At 39.4% G+C, this 15,127-nt stretch overlaps 1 protein-coding gene across 9 annotated transcripts in view; it reads left to right on the top strand.

The window, feature by feature from the left end:
- fgd4a (FYVE, RhoGEF and PH domain containing 4a) overlaps positions 1–15,127 on the top strand; it is a 206,416-nt gene that overhangs the window by 171,258 nt on the left and 20,031 nt on the right. For all 9 annotated transcript variants that reach the window (XM_048548477.2, XM_048548479.2, XM_048548481.2 and 6 more), the window contains 6 exons: positions 2,287–2,443; positions 4,551–4,689; positions 9,198–9,256; positions 11,065–11,214; positions 11,827–11,919; positions 12,021–12,100. In XM_048548477.2, coding sequence (XP_048404434.2) covers positions 2,287–2,443; positions 4,551–4,689; positions 9,198–9,256; positions 11,065–11,214; positions 11,827–11,919; positions 12,021–12,100 — 678 coding nt within the window. The remainder of the gene's footprint in view (positions 1–2,286; positions 2,444–4,550; positions 4,690–9,197; positions 9,257–11,064; positions 11,215–11,826; positions 11,920–12,020; positions 12,101–15,127) is intronic.

Here is a 15,127-nt window from a genome sequence, read left to right on the forward strand (position 1 = left end):
CCTCCCTACTAACCTCATCCCACCTCCTTGACCTGTTCATCTTCCCTGGACTGACCTATCCCCTCCCTACCTCCCCACCTATACTCTCCTCTCCTCCTATCTTCTTTTCCTCCATCTTCGGTCCACCTCCCCCTCCCTCCCTATTTATTCCAGAACCCTCTCCCCATCCCCCTCTCTGATGAAGGGTCTAGGCCCGAAACGTCAGCTTTTTGTGCTCCTGAGATGCTGCTTGGCCTGCTGTGTTCATCCAGCTTCATGCTTTATCTTTACAAAATGTGTACTCATGTGAGAAACACTGCAGGAACCAGATTATGTCCTGTCCAATATATGGACATTCCCTCTTTTGGTGATCTGATGATAGAGCCTTGAATTTTTTTAATTTCACAACTGTTCCTTCTCTCCTTTCTGAAGTATTCTGTCAAACTCTAATGCCCAATTGCTATTCATAGAACATTTGAGGCCCTTCGGCCCTTGTTGTGCCGACCTGTCATACCGATCTCAAGCCCATCTAACCTACACTATTCCGTGTACGTCCATATGTTTCGTGCATATTGTTCGTGATGTGATTGGTTAATTTAAAAGAAGGAAGAAGAAAATAAAATAAGTTTCTATTTTGTTTGGTTCAGCAGTGCACAGGAAGCCAAAGTGGGAGCAACCAGCTATGAATTTTTGTTTTGAATTTTAATATTGTGGTACAGAAGAACAATGCATAAATGGGTGATTTGTATAAGGTACAGAGCTGCCCTGGACAAAGTTATAGTTTTGCTTCATTCTTGAACTTCTGTCCATCAGAAGGGGAGATATTTGTTCTTTCCTCAATGTTTAGCATCATTTGTGACTCCTCATGTACTGAGATTACTAGCTGTTCAGGGTCGACTTCTGATGTGGCTGAATCTCATAGAAGTCTTTTTTCAAACTTTTTAATGTTTCATTTAACAATCAATAAAAGCAACAAATAATTGTTACCAACTAAGCACATCAGATGAAATAATGCATAGTTCAATGACTGAGATTTTCATTTTATTTTTGTCTTTATGTGTGGGGTTGGATGCCAATGAGAGAGCTTACTGGGTCAAGTGCGAATTGGGAACTTCAGTGTTGGCCCAGTGGGCATCTCAGCCAGTTAGTTTGTGGCTCAGTGATATCCTGCCACATTTGAGGCTGCCAACCACTATGAACAACGGTGACACGTTGGAGGCATAGCCTTTTAGCTGCAAGGCAGTGCTGAAGACTCTGACTGACAGGGAGTTAAGTGATGTTGCTTTTGAGAAAGGATCTCAAGATGGATGATGAGAGGTAAGGGCAGAGAGTGGCTTTCAGTAGCCACTACTGTCACCCCACCCCGAAACCAGCAGGCAGCCTCCTTCTGTTTCTGCCAGTATGAAGGTTATTCCTCACGGAGGGTGGAGCAAGTCAACCATGGGTCTTCCTTAATCCGTTAGGTGGCGGGAAGGGTATGTAATCTGATGGGTTATCACCAAGGAGATAGCTGTCACCTTGCCTGACTTCTAGGGAAAGGAAAATTCTTCTGCTCTGTACTTGTGTATTCTTTGTTTAAAATTTTTCAGTATTAAGGCTCTTGGCTCTTTGTTGCATAACTTTGAAATTAAATCAATGTGCCTTTGAATCCCTTACAGTTTTCTGCCACTAAATATAGGCCAAAAAAATACAGAAATATAGATTTTTAAAAAAAAAATTGAATTGAAGTTGTGTTTCAGTAAATTAAATATTAAACATTTAAATGTTCATGCTTTTGTAATTCGTTAAGGAAATTCAAAATTTCCTTATTGAAAATAAATCCTTGCAACCCCATACTTGCTATACATGCACTTTTCATTTGAGTTGCAGAGACCATGTTCTCTAGAGATATACAGTTCTTTCTGAGCATACATCTTCAACATTAATGTTGTTACTAAATCTCTGAAGAAAAGTATTTTTTGGTTAGGACCTAAACATTATTATGCCTTTTGCACATGAGTTGGTACAAATGGTGATCTTTGTCACTTTTTCTTCCATAATTTTGCACCTTTTCGTCCTAAATTTTTAAATGACCTCATCTATCTTTTTTTTTGAAGCAGACAATTATGGAACAACCTCGAAATCATTGTGATATCATTTACGTAAACCTTACTGCTGAAATCTTAAGTAGATTTCATGAATTCATTGGGAACTTGAGCATCAATACACATGTTAGCATCCCTTGATGCAACGTATGGAATCATGGTATACTGTGCTGTGGACACAAGCACTTTTCATAACTGTAATGCCTGAACTTGTCTATTCTAGGAATAGTACACCACAGATAGGGGATATTTTGCAAAAGTTAGCCCCATTTCTGAAGATGTATGGCGAATATGTGAAGAACTTTGAAAAAGCTATGGCACTGCTGAAAACATGGATGGGCAGATCACCGCAGTTCAAAGCTATTGTTGAAGAAATTCAGGTAATCAGCAAACACAGTGTAAATTTACAATTACAGGCATGAAGATTGGCATAAAGTAAATCCCTGTATCTCTATATATTTTGTATTACTTGTGGAAACAGTATAAATACTCCAGGAATCTTCTAAATGTGATTGTAATATAAAATGCAGATTGTAGAATTTATTATGCTTTGGATGGTTCACAAATAGCTACAAGTAAAATGGACACTGATTCAGGAGGGTGGTGATTGGGATAAATAACCAAAAGATCAATCAGAAAGTTTTGAGTTTGAGATTTTTCAAAGGTTGGTGGAAAGAAAGATTTCAGCAGCATGCTTTAAAGAATGGGTCTGAGATCATTGAAGTCTGCACCACCCGCAACAGGAAGACCAAGGGAGAAGAGAAATTTTGGAATTTAGAGCAATAGAACAGTTGAGGAAAGGAAATCATGGCCAAAGAAAATTACAAAAGTAAACAGTCATGAAGATATTTAGGAACAAGCAGGATGTTAATTTGGGTCTATAAGGGCTTGTTTTGGTGGCTTTTAGTAATTGTAAATTGGTAAAGTCAAGGATGATGGACAAATGAGACATAGTACCAGACTCTGTACAGTAGTGTTTTAACCAGGTTACAATCTGTGAATGGTGAAAGATAGGAAAGCAGCAAGGAGTTTAGATGTCACATACATGTATAAAGGATTTGTTCAGTGGAAAGCTGCAATCAAGTGGTCTTTGATATGACATGAGTGTTTAAAATTCAATTTGGGGCTGAACAGTGTGTCAAGATGAGAACAGTCCTGTTCAGTCTGAGAATGCAGCCAGAGAAGATGATCTAAGTCAATAGCAAATGCATGGGATTTGTGATGGGCTGCAAATAATTACCATCATCGACATCACTTTTTTTTTTCTCTCTCTCGTGTTTCTTAATTGGGTAAAGAAATGTACCAAATAGCTCAAGCACCATGCTTAATGTGGTTTGGATACACATGAATATGTAAACTAGGATCAAAAGTAAGCCATGCACCACCCTCTAGTCTGCTCCATTATTTTATAAGTTTGTGACAAAAATATTATTGGTTAGTATGATTAGCAATCCAATTTATGGTACTCAGTGTGGAAGGTGAAGCAACAACTGTTTCTGAGCCATTATCTTGTCTAATAAGTAACTTATTTCAATGCAATCACTATTAAAGCAAGGTAGAATCTCTGCAACAATGGACTCACTTCCTGATTCCACCTGGATATGCATGGTTGCAATTTAAACTCCACAAATTGCTTGTCCCCTTTCCTGTAGTATGGCTGAATTGAAGTAATGCAGTTCCCTGAATCCATCAACAAGTTCAGAAAACTTTTTTACAGAGCAGTTAGGGGTAGGCAACATATGTTGCTTTATTACTTTCTTCCACAGAACAACTTGTAGCCTAGGGCCGTGAAGATAATGGAACGGCTCTATTCCAGTTATGATCAACTAACTTGCTACAAGTAAATGAATTTGATCCACTAGAAACTTGAGTGAAATTTGAAGTGGGTGGTATCACACTGGAACCAGTAGATAAATTTGCTTATTTGGGGAAAACAACTGAAGATAACAGATGTGATACAGAAGTTTAGTGAATAGAAATAACCAGAAGTAATTTGTGAACTTGAAGATTTACTGTAAACAAGAGAACATGAGCTTGTAACAAGGGGGGAGAAATAACTTGTGTGATGCTACATTCTCTCCACTTACTTATTTACAAGGCTTGGGGAATATAGGAAAGATTCTATGGAGGTTAATAGCGCTCTTTGAAATGACATATACATTCCAAAATGCTACTGTACAGACAGTAAAATAAATGAGTTTTTATTGAAATAGCAAGAGCAGAAAGAATTTGGTTAAAAATGATCTGCACAAAAAAGTTTCAGTATTTTGGCTACTTGATAAGAACTGAAAGCTATAGCACTCTCATCTTGGAGGCACAGTGGAGAGGACATTCCAATTGATTTAAATTTTTAAGCTACAGTCTGCTTTCATACTAATTACTGGAGCTGATTACTTTTAGTTTTGGTGCCTCATTTCTTTACTGTTGTTTACTTTTGGGCCATCCTAGCTTAGATTCATAATATTTTGATGTCTATGTCTTCTTTAGAAACAAGAGATCTGTGGTTCTCTCACGATACAACATCACATGTTAGAACCTGTCCAACGAATTCCACGCTATGAATTACTACTCAAGGATTATTTGAAGAAACTACCACAGGATTCCTTGGACAGGAAAGATGCAGAAAGTGAGCAAAATGTCTGAAGTATTTTTAAAATAAAGCGAGTTCACAGTATTAAACCTATGGTGTTAATCAGATCAGTATAATGGTACTGAGCACACAACAAAACTAAAGCTACAGTAAACCTAGCCATTAGATGTTGTGCATTTCTTTTTGTACTTTTTCTCCTTTTAAATTATTCAGTTTATCTTTGCCTCTTGCCGAAGGCTGTAGGCAAGACTGGATTTTTTTTGTTTTGTTTATAATTTCATTCATGGGTTAGGGATGTCCCTGGCAAGGCCAGCAATTGTTGGCCATTTCAGGGCCTCTGGATTACCAGTCCAGTGATATTACTGCTACATGCAATATCACTCCCTAACCTGCTATGACTCAGGATGACATGCCATGTTCTACACCACGCCTCCCCACCACAACCCGAGGCAGTCAGGTTTTGTTGCAATTCTGTGCATTACACAGAACCAGATGGTGTATGAATACTGATAGCAGTCTGTGATTTAAACCAGGCTGTTCACAAGCTTGATGTCACATTTAATGCTGAGATGAGCTTCCAACATCCAATTCTTGCCAACTTTAAGGCTGCCATTTTTTTTTGGATTTTTACCTTTGTTTCTCCATGTCTCCATTATTTCCAGATTATTCCAATGTATTCCTGACTGTAAATTTCAGGTCATTCGAGATTCTGCTCATAATTCGTCTTAATTTGTGGCAAGTCCCTTTCCTTATCAGCCCTGTTTTTGCTGACCGGCACATTCTCTTGACTTAAGTAAATTTGATTTTTAAAGTTTTCATCCTTGTGTTCAATCCCTTCGTGGTGTAGTTCTACCCCATCTCTGTAATTTCCTCCAGCCCGACAACCCTTCAAGATTTCTGCAAATCTTTAATTCTGGCTTCTCGTCCTCTTCAAATAATCATTGCTTCTTTGAGCTGCCTTCCCAATAGCTCTGCTTACCTGCACTAGATGGTCTAATGGTTCAAGAAATTACTCCTTACCACCTCTTCAAGGGAAGCTGGGGGCAAGTAACAGATGCTGGCCTTATCAGCAAAATCCAAATCCTGATAAAGATTATATTTATCAAAAAAAAACAATTCTTGGCCATGTCTGTAATTGTCTAGGCTGGAAGTTCTAGAGTTCTTTTCCTTCACCTCTTCTTTCCATGTCTCTCTTTCCTACTTAAGACATTCTTAAAAATCTGATTTAAGCTTCTGTTTATTTTACCTCCTAAATCCTTAGAGTGATGTCATCACTCATTTTATAATGCTCCTGTGAAATACCATCAGATGTTTTATTACATTTTCAGTAAAACATATTAATAATTTGTAAGCTCTGTTCCACACTTGAATGTTCTTGAGTTCAAGGGTTCTTGTCCAGAATATTAATTCCAATGTTTTTTCAACCCTGCTTCATACAACATGCTCCTTGATATTCCTGATTCTATTTCTGTGCATTGTGACCAGGTAAGAAGGGATGAATGGATCCCTTTTAGTCACACTTCTTTATTGACTGCAACAAAGATTTAAGCTCCATTTCTCTGCAACTAAAATGAAGTTAATTAATTTTTATTGTAATTCATAAGGAGTCAGTTGCAAGGCTTTCTTCAAGTGTGAGGCAAGCAGATAGTTGCATTTATTTTGAAGTCTTCAGCTCCTTGGCCAGTTTGATGACAGCTTCCCTTCTTGTGATCTCCAGAAGCTCTTGCAAGTTTGCTTGAAACACAGGGCTGGATATTGTATGCCCCTAAGAGGTTTGCTTTGGGTAAAAGGAGCATGTAATAGAGAGACGATGACAAGTCCACCACCTTCATGCACACCCTAGGCGTAGCTCCATAATACAGAGGGTGGTCGGGTTCCAACATCAGCCTGTCTGCAAACTGAAAATAAATTTTTAAAAAAGGGTTAATTAACTTGTTTAAGAGCTCAACTGTCCTAATATTATGCTGCTGATGCCATAAAGGATCAGGAGTGAGATTCCATGACTTGGTTTAAAAAGTGATTAAAACCACAGAGGAAGGGACTGCTATTAATAAAGCGTACCTTTTGCCCACCCCAGACGCCCCACAAGAAGACAGCATTCCCCCCAACCTTCCCACCTGCAGGCTATTTAAAACCCTCTGCTAACTCCCTTGTTTCCTTTCTGATTTGCCAAAATTTCCCCGGGCCCCTGTTGCCAGGCTTGCCTGGATTCTAAATAAGAGGATACTCCTTTGTGAATTTGCCTGTAGTCCCAGCACTGACCACTATTGACCTACTAGCCAAGACAGGAGGTAGTCCTAATTGGAACTTGCTTAGCCTGCCTGCCTGCAGTGTTTTATAACTACAAAGCAGGCTTCTAAGTGGCCAGCCAATTCATCACTGAAATTTCATCTGGGGCAGGAGCTGAACCGGCTGTGTATTTCCAAAAGGTTTTCTCTGTTGTGGTTCTCTTTCTCTGTGACAGCCATGGTGTCATTATTCCATACTCTGCATTTGTTCATGTCCTCCAGAAACTCAATAAAATTGGCTTTCTGGGTTAAAGGGAAGTTTCTTTTTTGCACATCATCTGAGGGAAATTCTTCTGGTGTCTCATTTCCATCTTAGTGGTTTTTTTAAGCAGTTTGTCTTAACTCAATTCAATTTGCAATGTTTCCAATCAGTTGAATGCTTTAAAAGTCATATCTTCAACAGTACAAGTGTACAGTTTTGTCGATTAAATTTGCCTGACACTTCTTTTTAACACTACACACAGTTTCAAACTTGTAGAATTCTAAAATGACACTACAGCGATGAGGATGTCCAGCCATTATGCCTTTGTCAGCTTGTCCCACACCCCTACGTTTTCCCCCATTTTCCTGCAAGGTTTTTCACCTTTTGAATGTTTAGCAAACACTTTTTTTTTGTGAAGTTTTATTATTGAATCTGCTTCTTCTATTCTTTCAGATGGTATAGTCAATATTGTAACTATTATCCATCTTTTTTTTGAGAAAAGAACGGGAGAGCTTTATCTCTTGATGTCATTAACTCACTTGTTCTTTATGTCTGCTGATTTCTAAAAAAAATTGCAAGTATTTTTCCTTTTAGTTATTATACAAGAGCTACAGAATTATTCTGAAAACTATTGCATCTTACCCTTACCTTTTCTAAGGAGATAATCAGTTTCTTCTAATCACTGATCAACACTGAAATCCCTCATCATCTTTTACACAGCTCTGATAATTCTTCTCTGCACCTTGTTTAAAATGTTCTTCATTAAAGCTTAGTCCCATATCTATGCTTTTTGTTTGCAATCTGTAAGTTCCTTTATCTTTGAGTACCTTTCATTGTACTTCTAAATAAAATTATTTTGATATTCATTTCCATCACCTTTTATTGGTTGGAGTATTCCAGATTCCAATAACTGAATGGAAAAATTCGATAAGTTCATTTTCCTCTTCTCCCAGGAGAATAGTCCGGCTCCCAAAAAAATAGCCCGAACCTGTTCAATCTTCTGCTCTTACTGGCGAGCTTAGAGGTGAGAATGGCATTTAATTTGGCAGGATGGTAATGTCCTGACCCTACGCCTTCTCACCTCGGCTGAAATGAAGTTTCAGTTGGAAAGTTTCAAATGGTATTAGCTTAGTTGCATGTGGCCATGCTGTATGTATGACAGCTGAAACTGTGGTAAGCTTATCGTCACCACGAGGTTGGGGAGTGCCTCCTGTACCAAAGAAACTTCTCAGCAAGGAACGCGGCACCAGCCCTTACTACCAAAGCCCTTGACCTTACCTATTATTTTATCTGTGTGGCTTGGTCACTTCATGATCCTGGGACTCTGATGGATGGCTCCCTGGGGAGGCCATGGCTGCTCCAATCACACGAATGGCTGGCTTATGGTTTGCAGGAACTTTCCACAAATAGACATTGTGGGTCTTTTAGCACTTCTCCAGTAGGCAGGCAAAATGCCTGTCACCTTGACAGGGTTCCACCCATGGTCACCATTACCTTGTTTTCTTTTTAATAACTGCGTTTAAACCTCTAACCTCTGTGTGGGATTTGAACCCAAGGGCATTAGTCTGGGTGTCTGGGTTACTAGCCCAGTAATGTAATCACTGTACATCAGTCCCTTTTAAAAGTTGACATGTTAGTGGTTAGGCATATTTCTGGAACACAGCTGGTGGTGAACATTTGTAAAAGTGAGTGGTGAAGTATTGCTCCAGTGTGAACTTCCCAAAAGGTTTCATTGAACTTTACTTTTCAAAACCACAGGACAGATTTAGAAGCTCAAGCGTGTTTCCCTGATGATGTTGGAGAATAACAACTTTAAAATTGTAACCTCAGCTTAGGGTTCGCTTGCCTTTGATGACCCATGTAGATGTTTTAGGGTCGTAATGCTATCTGAAATTTTTCATTGAATTATTTTCTTCAATCCTCTGACCATCATTTTCAGTTTTGTATTTTCAATTAATTTAACAAATTATAGTTTATTTAAAAATGCATTAGTGAAATGCCTTGTCACATTCGATATTCAAGCTAAGTATTTTAATTTATTTACTGTTTCTTAGAGTCCCTTGAAATTATTTCCACTGCAGCCACTCACTCAGATGCTGCAATCCGTATGATGGTGAGTGCAAAGATATCTTTGTTTTTGTTTTAAAGGTTTCAATTCCTTTCTACAAAAGGGACATGTCAGGATAGACTATTGCAAGTAATTACCACAGAAAAGACTGTAAACACAAGTTGTAAATAGAAAAAAAAAAGAAAATCCAAACATCGTAACTGACAGTGATTTTTATATTAGATATTTATTGTGAAACATACCAGCAGTGAGACTGTTTCATCAGTGCAGCTTTGTAACCTTCCTGATCGTGAGCATGTCTCTCATTTCATCTATTGTACAAGTTGGTGTCAGGATGAGATTTACTGCAACCTGTTTGATTTCATTTCACAAAGCTGCTGGAGAAATTGAAATAATGACTAATTGTATATTACCATTAAGGCAAGCTCATTTGAATTGAAACATAAGGTTGTGCTACTGTTTTTTTTAAAAAACAAAGGTAGCCTTCGAAGCTCAACAAACAAGACCAATGCACTTCAGTAGCTCATAAACTGCTCACCTGACTCCCCTGTGTGACTTCAGGTGCCTTTTTTTTTGTCTTTTCACATTGGGCTAGACTTAAGTTTACAAGCTGTGAAAGAGTGAGTGAGGTGAGCGAGTATGGAAGGACTGTTAGAAAGCTTTTGTGCTCCTGAGATGCTGCTGGGCCTGCTGTGTTCATCCAGCCTCACATTTCATTATCCTGTTTAGAAAGCTCCCTTGTTATGCCAGTTCCCAACAGTATTTGGGGATGCCCTAACTCTCTCCTGTCCCCTATGAGCCGTCAGATCATCCAAGTCACCCATGTCCATAGCCACTCATTAAGTACTGTACTCTACTTCCAAAAAAAATGGCAAATATTTTGTTAGGGGGCTATGGGAAGAACAATTCCAGCATCTGCCATGGCGGGTTTCCAACCTGGATCCTCAAAACAGTCGCTATTTTTGTACTGTGTTTGCTGACACTGAAGTATGTGTGTTATGTACCATTTGTAAACTGCGTGTGCGCAGATTTTTAGCCCGTCACCACCACCACAACTTGGACTCCTGGACCCTCTTCCATTCTCTGTCTAGGGTTTTCCACTTGTCCCATACCTGGCATTCCCTCTCTCCACCACTGAACCTCAGTTCAAAATCATGCTTGCTTCCCTTCTCATACAGAGTAATACATTTGTTTGTGATGTCACACATAAAGTCTTATTCAATGACATTAGTGTTTGGGACCCTGTGCTACATGTTCCCTAATCAGCACATGTATAGTTGCCCACAGTTGTTGTGGCTGGTAGACACTGCCGTATTTTTATTGACTTCTAGCTGTCGCATGTAGTCACACTGGCAACCAATTCTGATTGGATAAGGTGAAATCAACAAGCATTGAGACCAGTTTATTTGTGTCTCCACTCTGAGGGTTTACAGTGAAAGGGGAGATTAGGCTAGATTACAATAAAATATTAAATACTAAGAACTCTCAGCCAATCAGGTTCAGCACAAAATGTCAAAAGTTTCAAATGCATACTCACAGACAATTTGTTTCCGAGTTCAACAATGTTTTTAGCCCAGAACCAGAAGAAATGCATTTCTGTCTCAAAGTAAAAATAGTTTCCATTCCAACATTCCTTCCAAATGCCATCTATGAACTAATCTCGCATATCCAACCACGAAAGGTGTAAAATTGATTTTTCTTTTACCTACCCATGCGATTTGTTACAAGTAGAGGGCACAGAATATCACAATCTAGAAAATGCTAATCAAATTACATTGAGTACCTTCCCTTTTCATTTAAAGAGACTTTAAAATTTGAACTTGAACAGATTGCTAATACTTTGTTACATTTAGGGGAAGATGAAGAAATTGATCGACGTATATGAAATGTTAGGAGGTGAAGAGGAAGATATTGTTAATCCAGCAAATGAACTAATAAAAGAGGGGCAAATCCTCAAACTGGCTGCTCGCAACACTTCTTCACAGGAAAGATATCTTTTCTTGGTAAGTGCTTTTAAGATTTAGATTCCCTACAGTGTGGAAACAGGCCCTTTGGCCAAACAAGTCCACACCGCCCCTCGAAGCATCCCACCCCAGACCCATGCACCCCTGAACACTACGGACAATTTAACATGGCCGATCCACCTAGCCTGCACATCTTTGGACTGTGGGAGGAAACCGGAGCACCCGGAGGAAACCCACACAGACACGGGGAGAATGTGCAACTCCGCACAGACTGAAATCGAACCTGGGTCCCTGGCAATGTGAGGCTGCAGTACTAACCACTGAGCCACCGTGCCACCCTAAGAAGGCACAAACTGGACAACCATGTAGGAGGTAATGCCAACTGTTTATCATCGTGGTCAAAATGCTACTATCCATTTAGATAAGGCATGTTACAATGGGCAGACAACGTTATGACATATGTTGACATTGTTTAAAAAGCCTTATTAAATGATAACATCTTTGAGAAGGAAGAGCTCGTTTAAAACTGACAAAGGCACAATATTTCAGCTAAAACAGTTGATTATTAATCTAATTTCTGGACGTGTGTTATATTAAAATAGGTTAATGCAGTCTCTTTTTTTTTATGCCTTTCTCCTCCACTCACTGCAGTTAAACAACATGTTGCTGTACTGTGTTCCTAAATTCAGCTTGGTGTTCACACGATATTCTGTTCGTACAAAAATCGGCATTGAAGGCATGAAGGTTTGTCAAGTTCCTACATAATTGTGAGCTGTACTAGCATTTTTTTTCTTTTCTGAATCGTGTCAGTTAAATATATTCACTATGTGCTACTTCATATTTAGGTCATTGAAACTCATAACAAAGATTACCCAAACACGTTCCAGGTCTCTGGAAAGGAACGAACGCTGGAGTTGCAGGCTAGGTAAGATGCATCTGCTTTAGCTGTTATTTCAGACATTAAAACTATTTTGTTCTAGAGCAATAACATTCAACTGAAAGAGTGAACTTTCATTTTCCATAAAGCATTTTGCATGGTGTTTGTAAATATGAGACTTAGTGATGGTGTTTCTTCATCAATTCCACACGCTGCTATCCCTGCACTGCCTGTTCAGGTAGCAGTTTGTATATCTCAGTACGTGATGTGAGAAGGAGAATTGGGGATGACGATTCGTCACTTTCTATAATTTCAGCCCCACTATTGCCTATCGTCTCAACAGTGGCTGTTTGAATTATGGTGGGCACTTCATGGAGATGAGAGCATCAGCCATGTCTGTTCTCGTGCTTGCTATCTCTCTACCTCCCCACCCATACACACGCCCCCCCACCTATCTTCTCCTCTATCCATCTTCAGTCCGCCTCCCCCTCTCTCCCCGTTTATTCCAGAACCCTCTCCCCATCCCCATCTCTGGGTCTAGGCCCGAAACGTCAGCTTTTGTGCTCCTGAGATGCTGCTTGGCCTGCTGTGCTCATCCAGCCCCACACTTTGTTATCTTGATTCTTATCAAATGTTGATCTCCAGCTCCACCTTCAGGATACAAAAAGTATTTGAGTTCATTTTAAAGTTTGCTCTGAACAAGTTGTAAATTTTGAGGAGTGCAGCTGGGCAACAACATAGTTAGCACAGATTGCACATTACAGTCATAAATATGAGCAAACAGCACTAATTTGTCATTGCTACCTGAAACAGAAATAGTGTCATGAAGGGGAAATCATGTCTGACAAGTTGATTAGCATTCTTTTCACAGAATTATTATGGGACAGAAGGAGGCCATTCAGCCCATGATATAAAGCCAGTGTAGCCTATCTACTGCAGCTCTGTTATCTCGTGCCAATCTCCTGCCTCCTTCCGTATCCCTGCACATTAGTACAATCCCAAAAGCAATCCAAGCCTCATTGCCAATGGGGCCCTTTTAAATGCCTCAATTGAACTTGCCCCCTCCAGGTTTCCTGATAGGGAATAGGATACACTAACTGCTTGCTATGTGTGAGGTGTAAAAAGTCTGCTTGCATCACGGTTGCTTCAGTTACACATCACTTTAAATTTAATGTCCATTCATTCTTGTTTGTTTCACAAATGGGAACAGCTTCACTTTATCTTCTCTGCCCAGCTGCTTGTGATTTCAAGAACCTCAATCAGACCTCCTCTCAACCCTCTTCTTTCCAGTGAGAACAATCTCAAATCCTTTACTCAGTCCTAATAGTTGTTGAATTTTAGTGGTATAATCACTAGACTTAATCCAGAGACCTAGGTAATGTTCTGGGGACCTGGGTTCAAATCCCACCACAGCACATGGTGGAATTTGAATTCTATAAAAATTTTGGGAAAACCCATCTGGGTCATTTCCCTGTAAGGAAATCTGCCACTCTTAACTGTTCTGGCCAACATGTGACTCCAGAACCACAGCAATGTGGCTGACTCTTAACTGCCCTCTGGGCAATTATGGAATGGGCAATAAATGCTGACCTAGCCAGAGATGCCCACATCCCTTGAAGTTTAAAAGAAAAAATGGTGCTGTTGGAGTAATGATCAAATGCAGGCATTCTGCCTGGCATTTAACTCGCCCTAACTTAGGCCTAATAAAATTAATTTTTATTTGTCATCTTGACCATCACAATCTAGCCTGGGTAACCTTAATAAAGAATGACCTTCCTTTTCATTACATGCACTTTCTTGCTGAATGTTTTTGACATTTTCAGACTTAATGGAAATTCTGAATTACCTGAATTACTTTGTCTTAACACAAGATATGGAATGATGTGTAATTTTTGAAATGTATTTGTTTTGTGCTTATGTATATATATGTGCATAAATGCAGGCTCTAACGAGAATTGGAATATGAAAATCAATTTAAAATATTGGCCAAATGTTTAAAGGGAAGAATTCTTTATAACAATGAGTATTCATCTGTATGATATTGGATGAAAAATATGCATTATGTTTGTAATTTTATGTTGGTATCTTGTTCTCCCATTTCAATTACAATGTGGGATAATGAGTCCATTTTGGGGATGCAATGAGTGCTGGTAGCAGCTAAATCCCTAATTATATGGTGCGATTTATTTTAATCCCTCTACAAATATATAAATTATTTTTAGACTCTGACAGACAACAATTCAAAGCATCCCAGGAAAGTGTTCTCCTGGCTGAAGGTCAGTGATTAGTGGTGTTCTGCAGGGATCTGTACTGGGACCCCTGCTGTTTGTGATGGGTATAAATGAAAATGTTAGTAGGTGGGTTAGTAAGTTTGCAGACAATATAAAGATCGTTGGAGTCAGGGATAATATGGAAGGTTATCAAAGGATACAGGATATAGATCAGTTGTAGATATGGGTGGAGAAAAGGCAGCTGGAAGTTAATCCAACTAAGTGTGCAGTGCTGCACTTTGCAAGATCAAATATTAAGGAAAAGTATGCAGTTAATGGCAGGACCCTGCACAGCATTGATGTACTCGGGGATCTTGGCATCAAGTCCACAGCTCCCTGAAAGTGGCCACGCAAGTAGATGGGCTGGTAAAGAAGGCATATGACACGCTTCCCTTTGTTGATCAGGGAATTGAGGACAAGAGTCAGGATGTCATGTTGCAGCTTTATTAGACTCTGGTTAGGCCACATTGAGAGTATTGTTTTCAGTTCTAGCTGCAACATTACAGGAAGGATGTAGAGGCTTTGGAGAGGGTGTAGATGAAGTTTACCAGGATGCTGCTTGGATTAGAGGGTATGAGCTATAAGGAGAGGCTTGAAGAAAACTTGGGCCATTTTCTCTGGAGCAGCAGAAGCTGAGGGGAGACTTGATAGAAGTCTTATAAAATTGTGATGCAGATTTAGGGTTGATGGCCAGAATCATTTTCCCAGAGTTTAAATTTGTAATACTAGGGGGCATGTGTTTAAGGTGAGGGGGGAAAATTCAAAGGAGATGCAAGGGGCAAGTTTTGTTTTACACAAAGTGGTA

The sequence above is a fragment of the Stegostoma tigrinum genome, chromosome 18 (assembly GCF_030684315.1).
Source record: "Stegostoma tigrinum isolate sSteTig4 chromosome 18, sSteTig4.hap1, whole genome shotgun sequence".
NCBI lineage: Eukaryota > Metazoa > Chordata > Chondrichthyes > Orectolobiformes > Stegostomatidae > Stegostoma > Stegostoma tigrinum.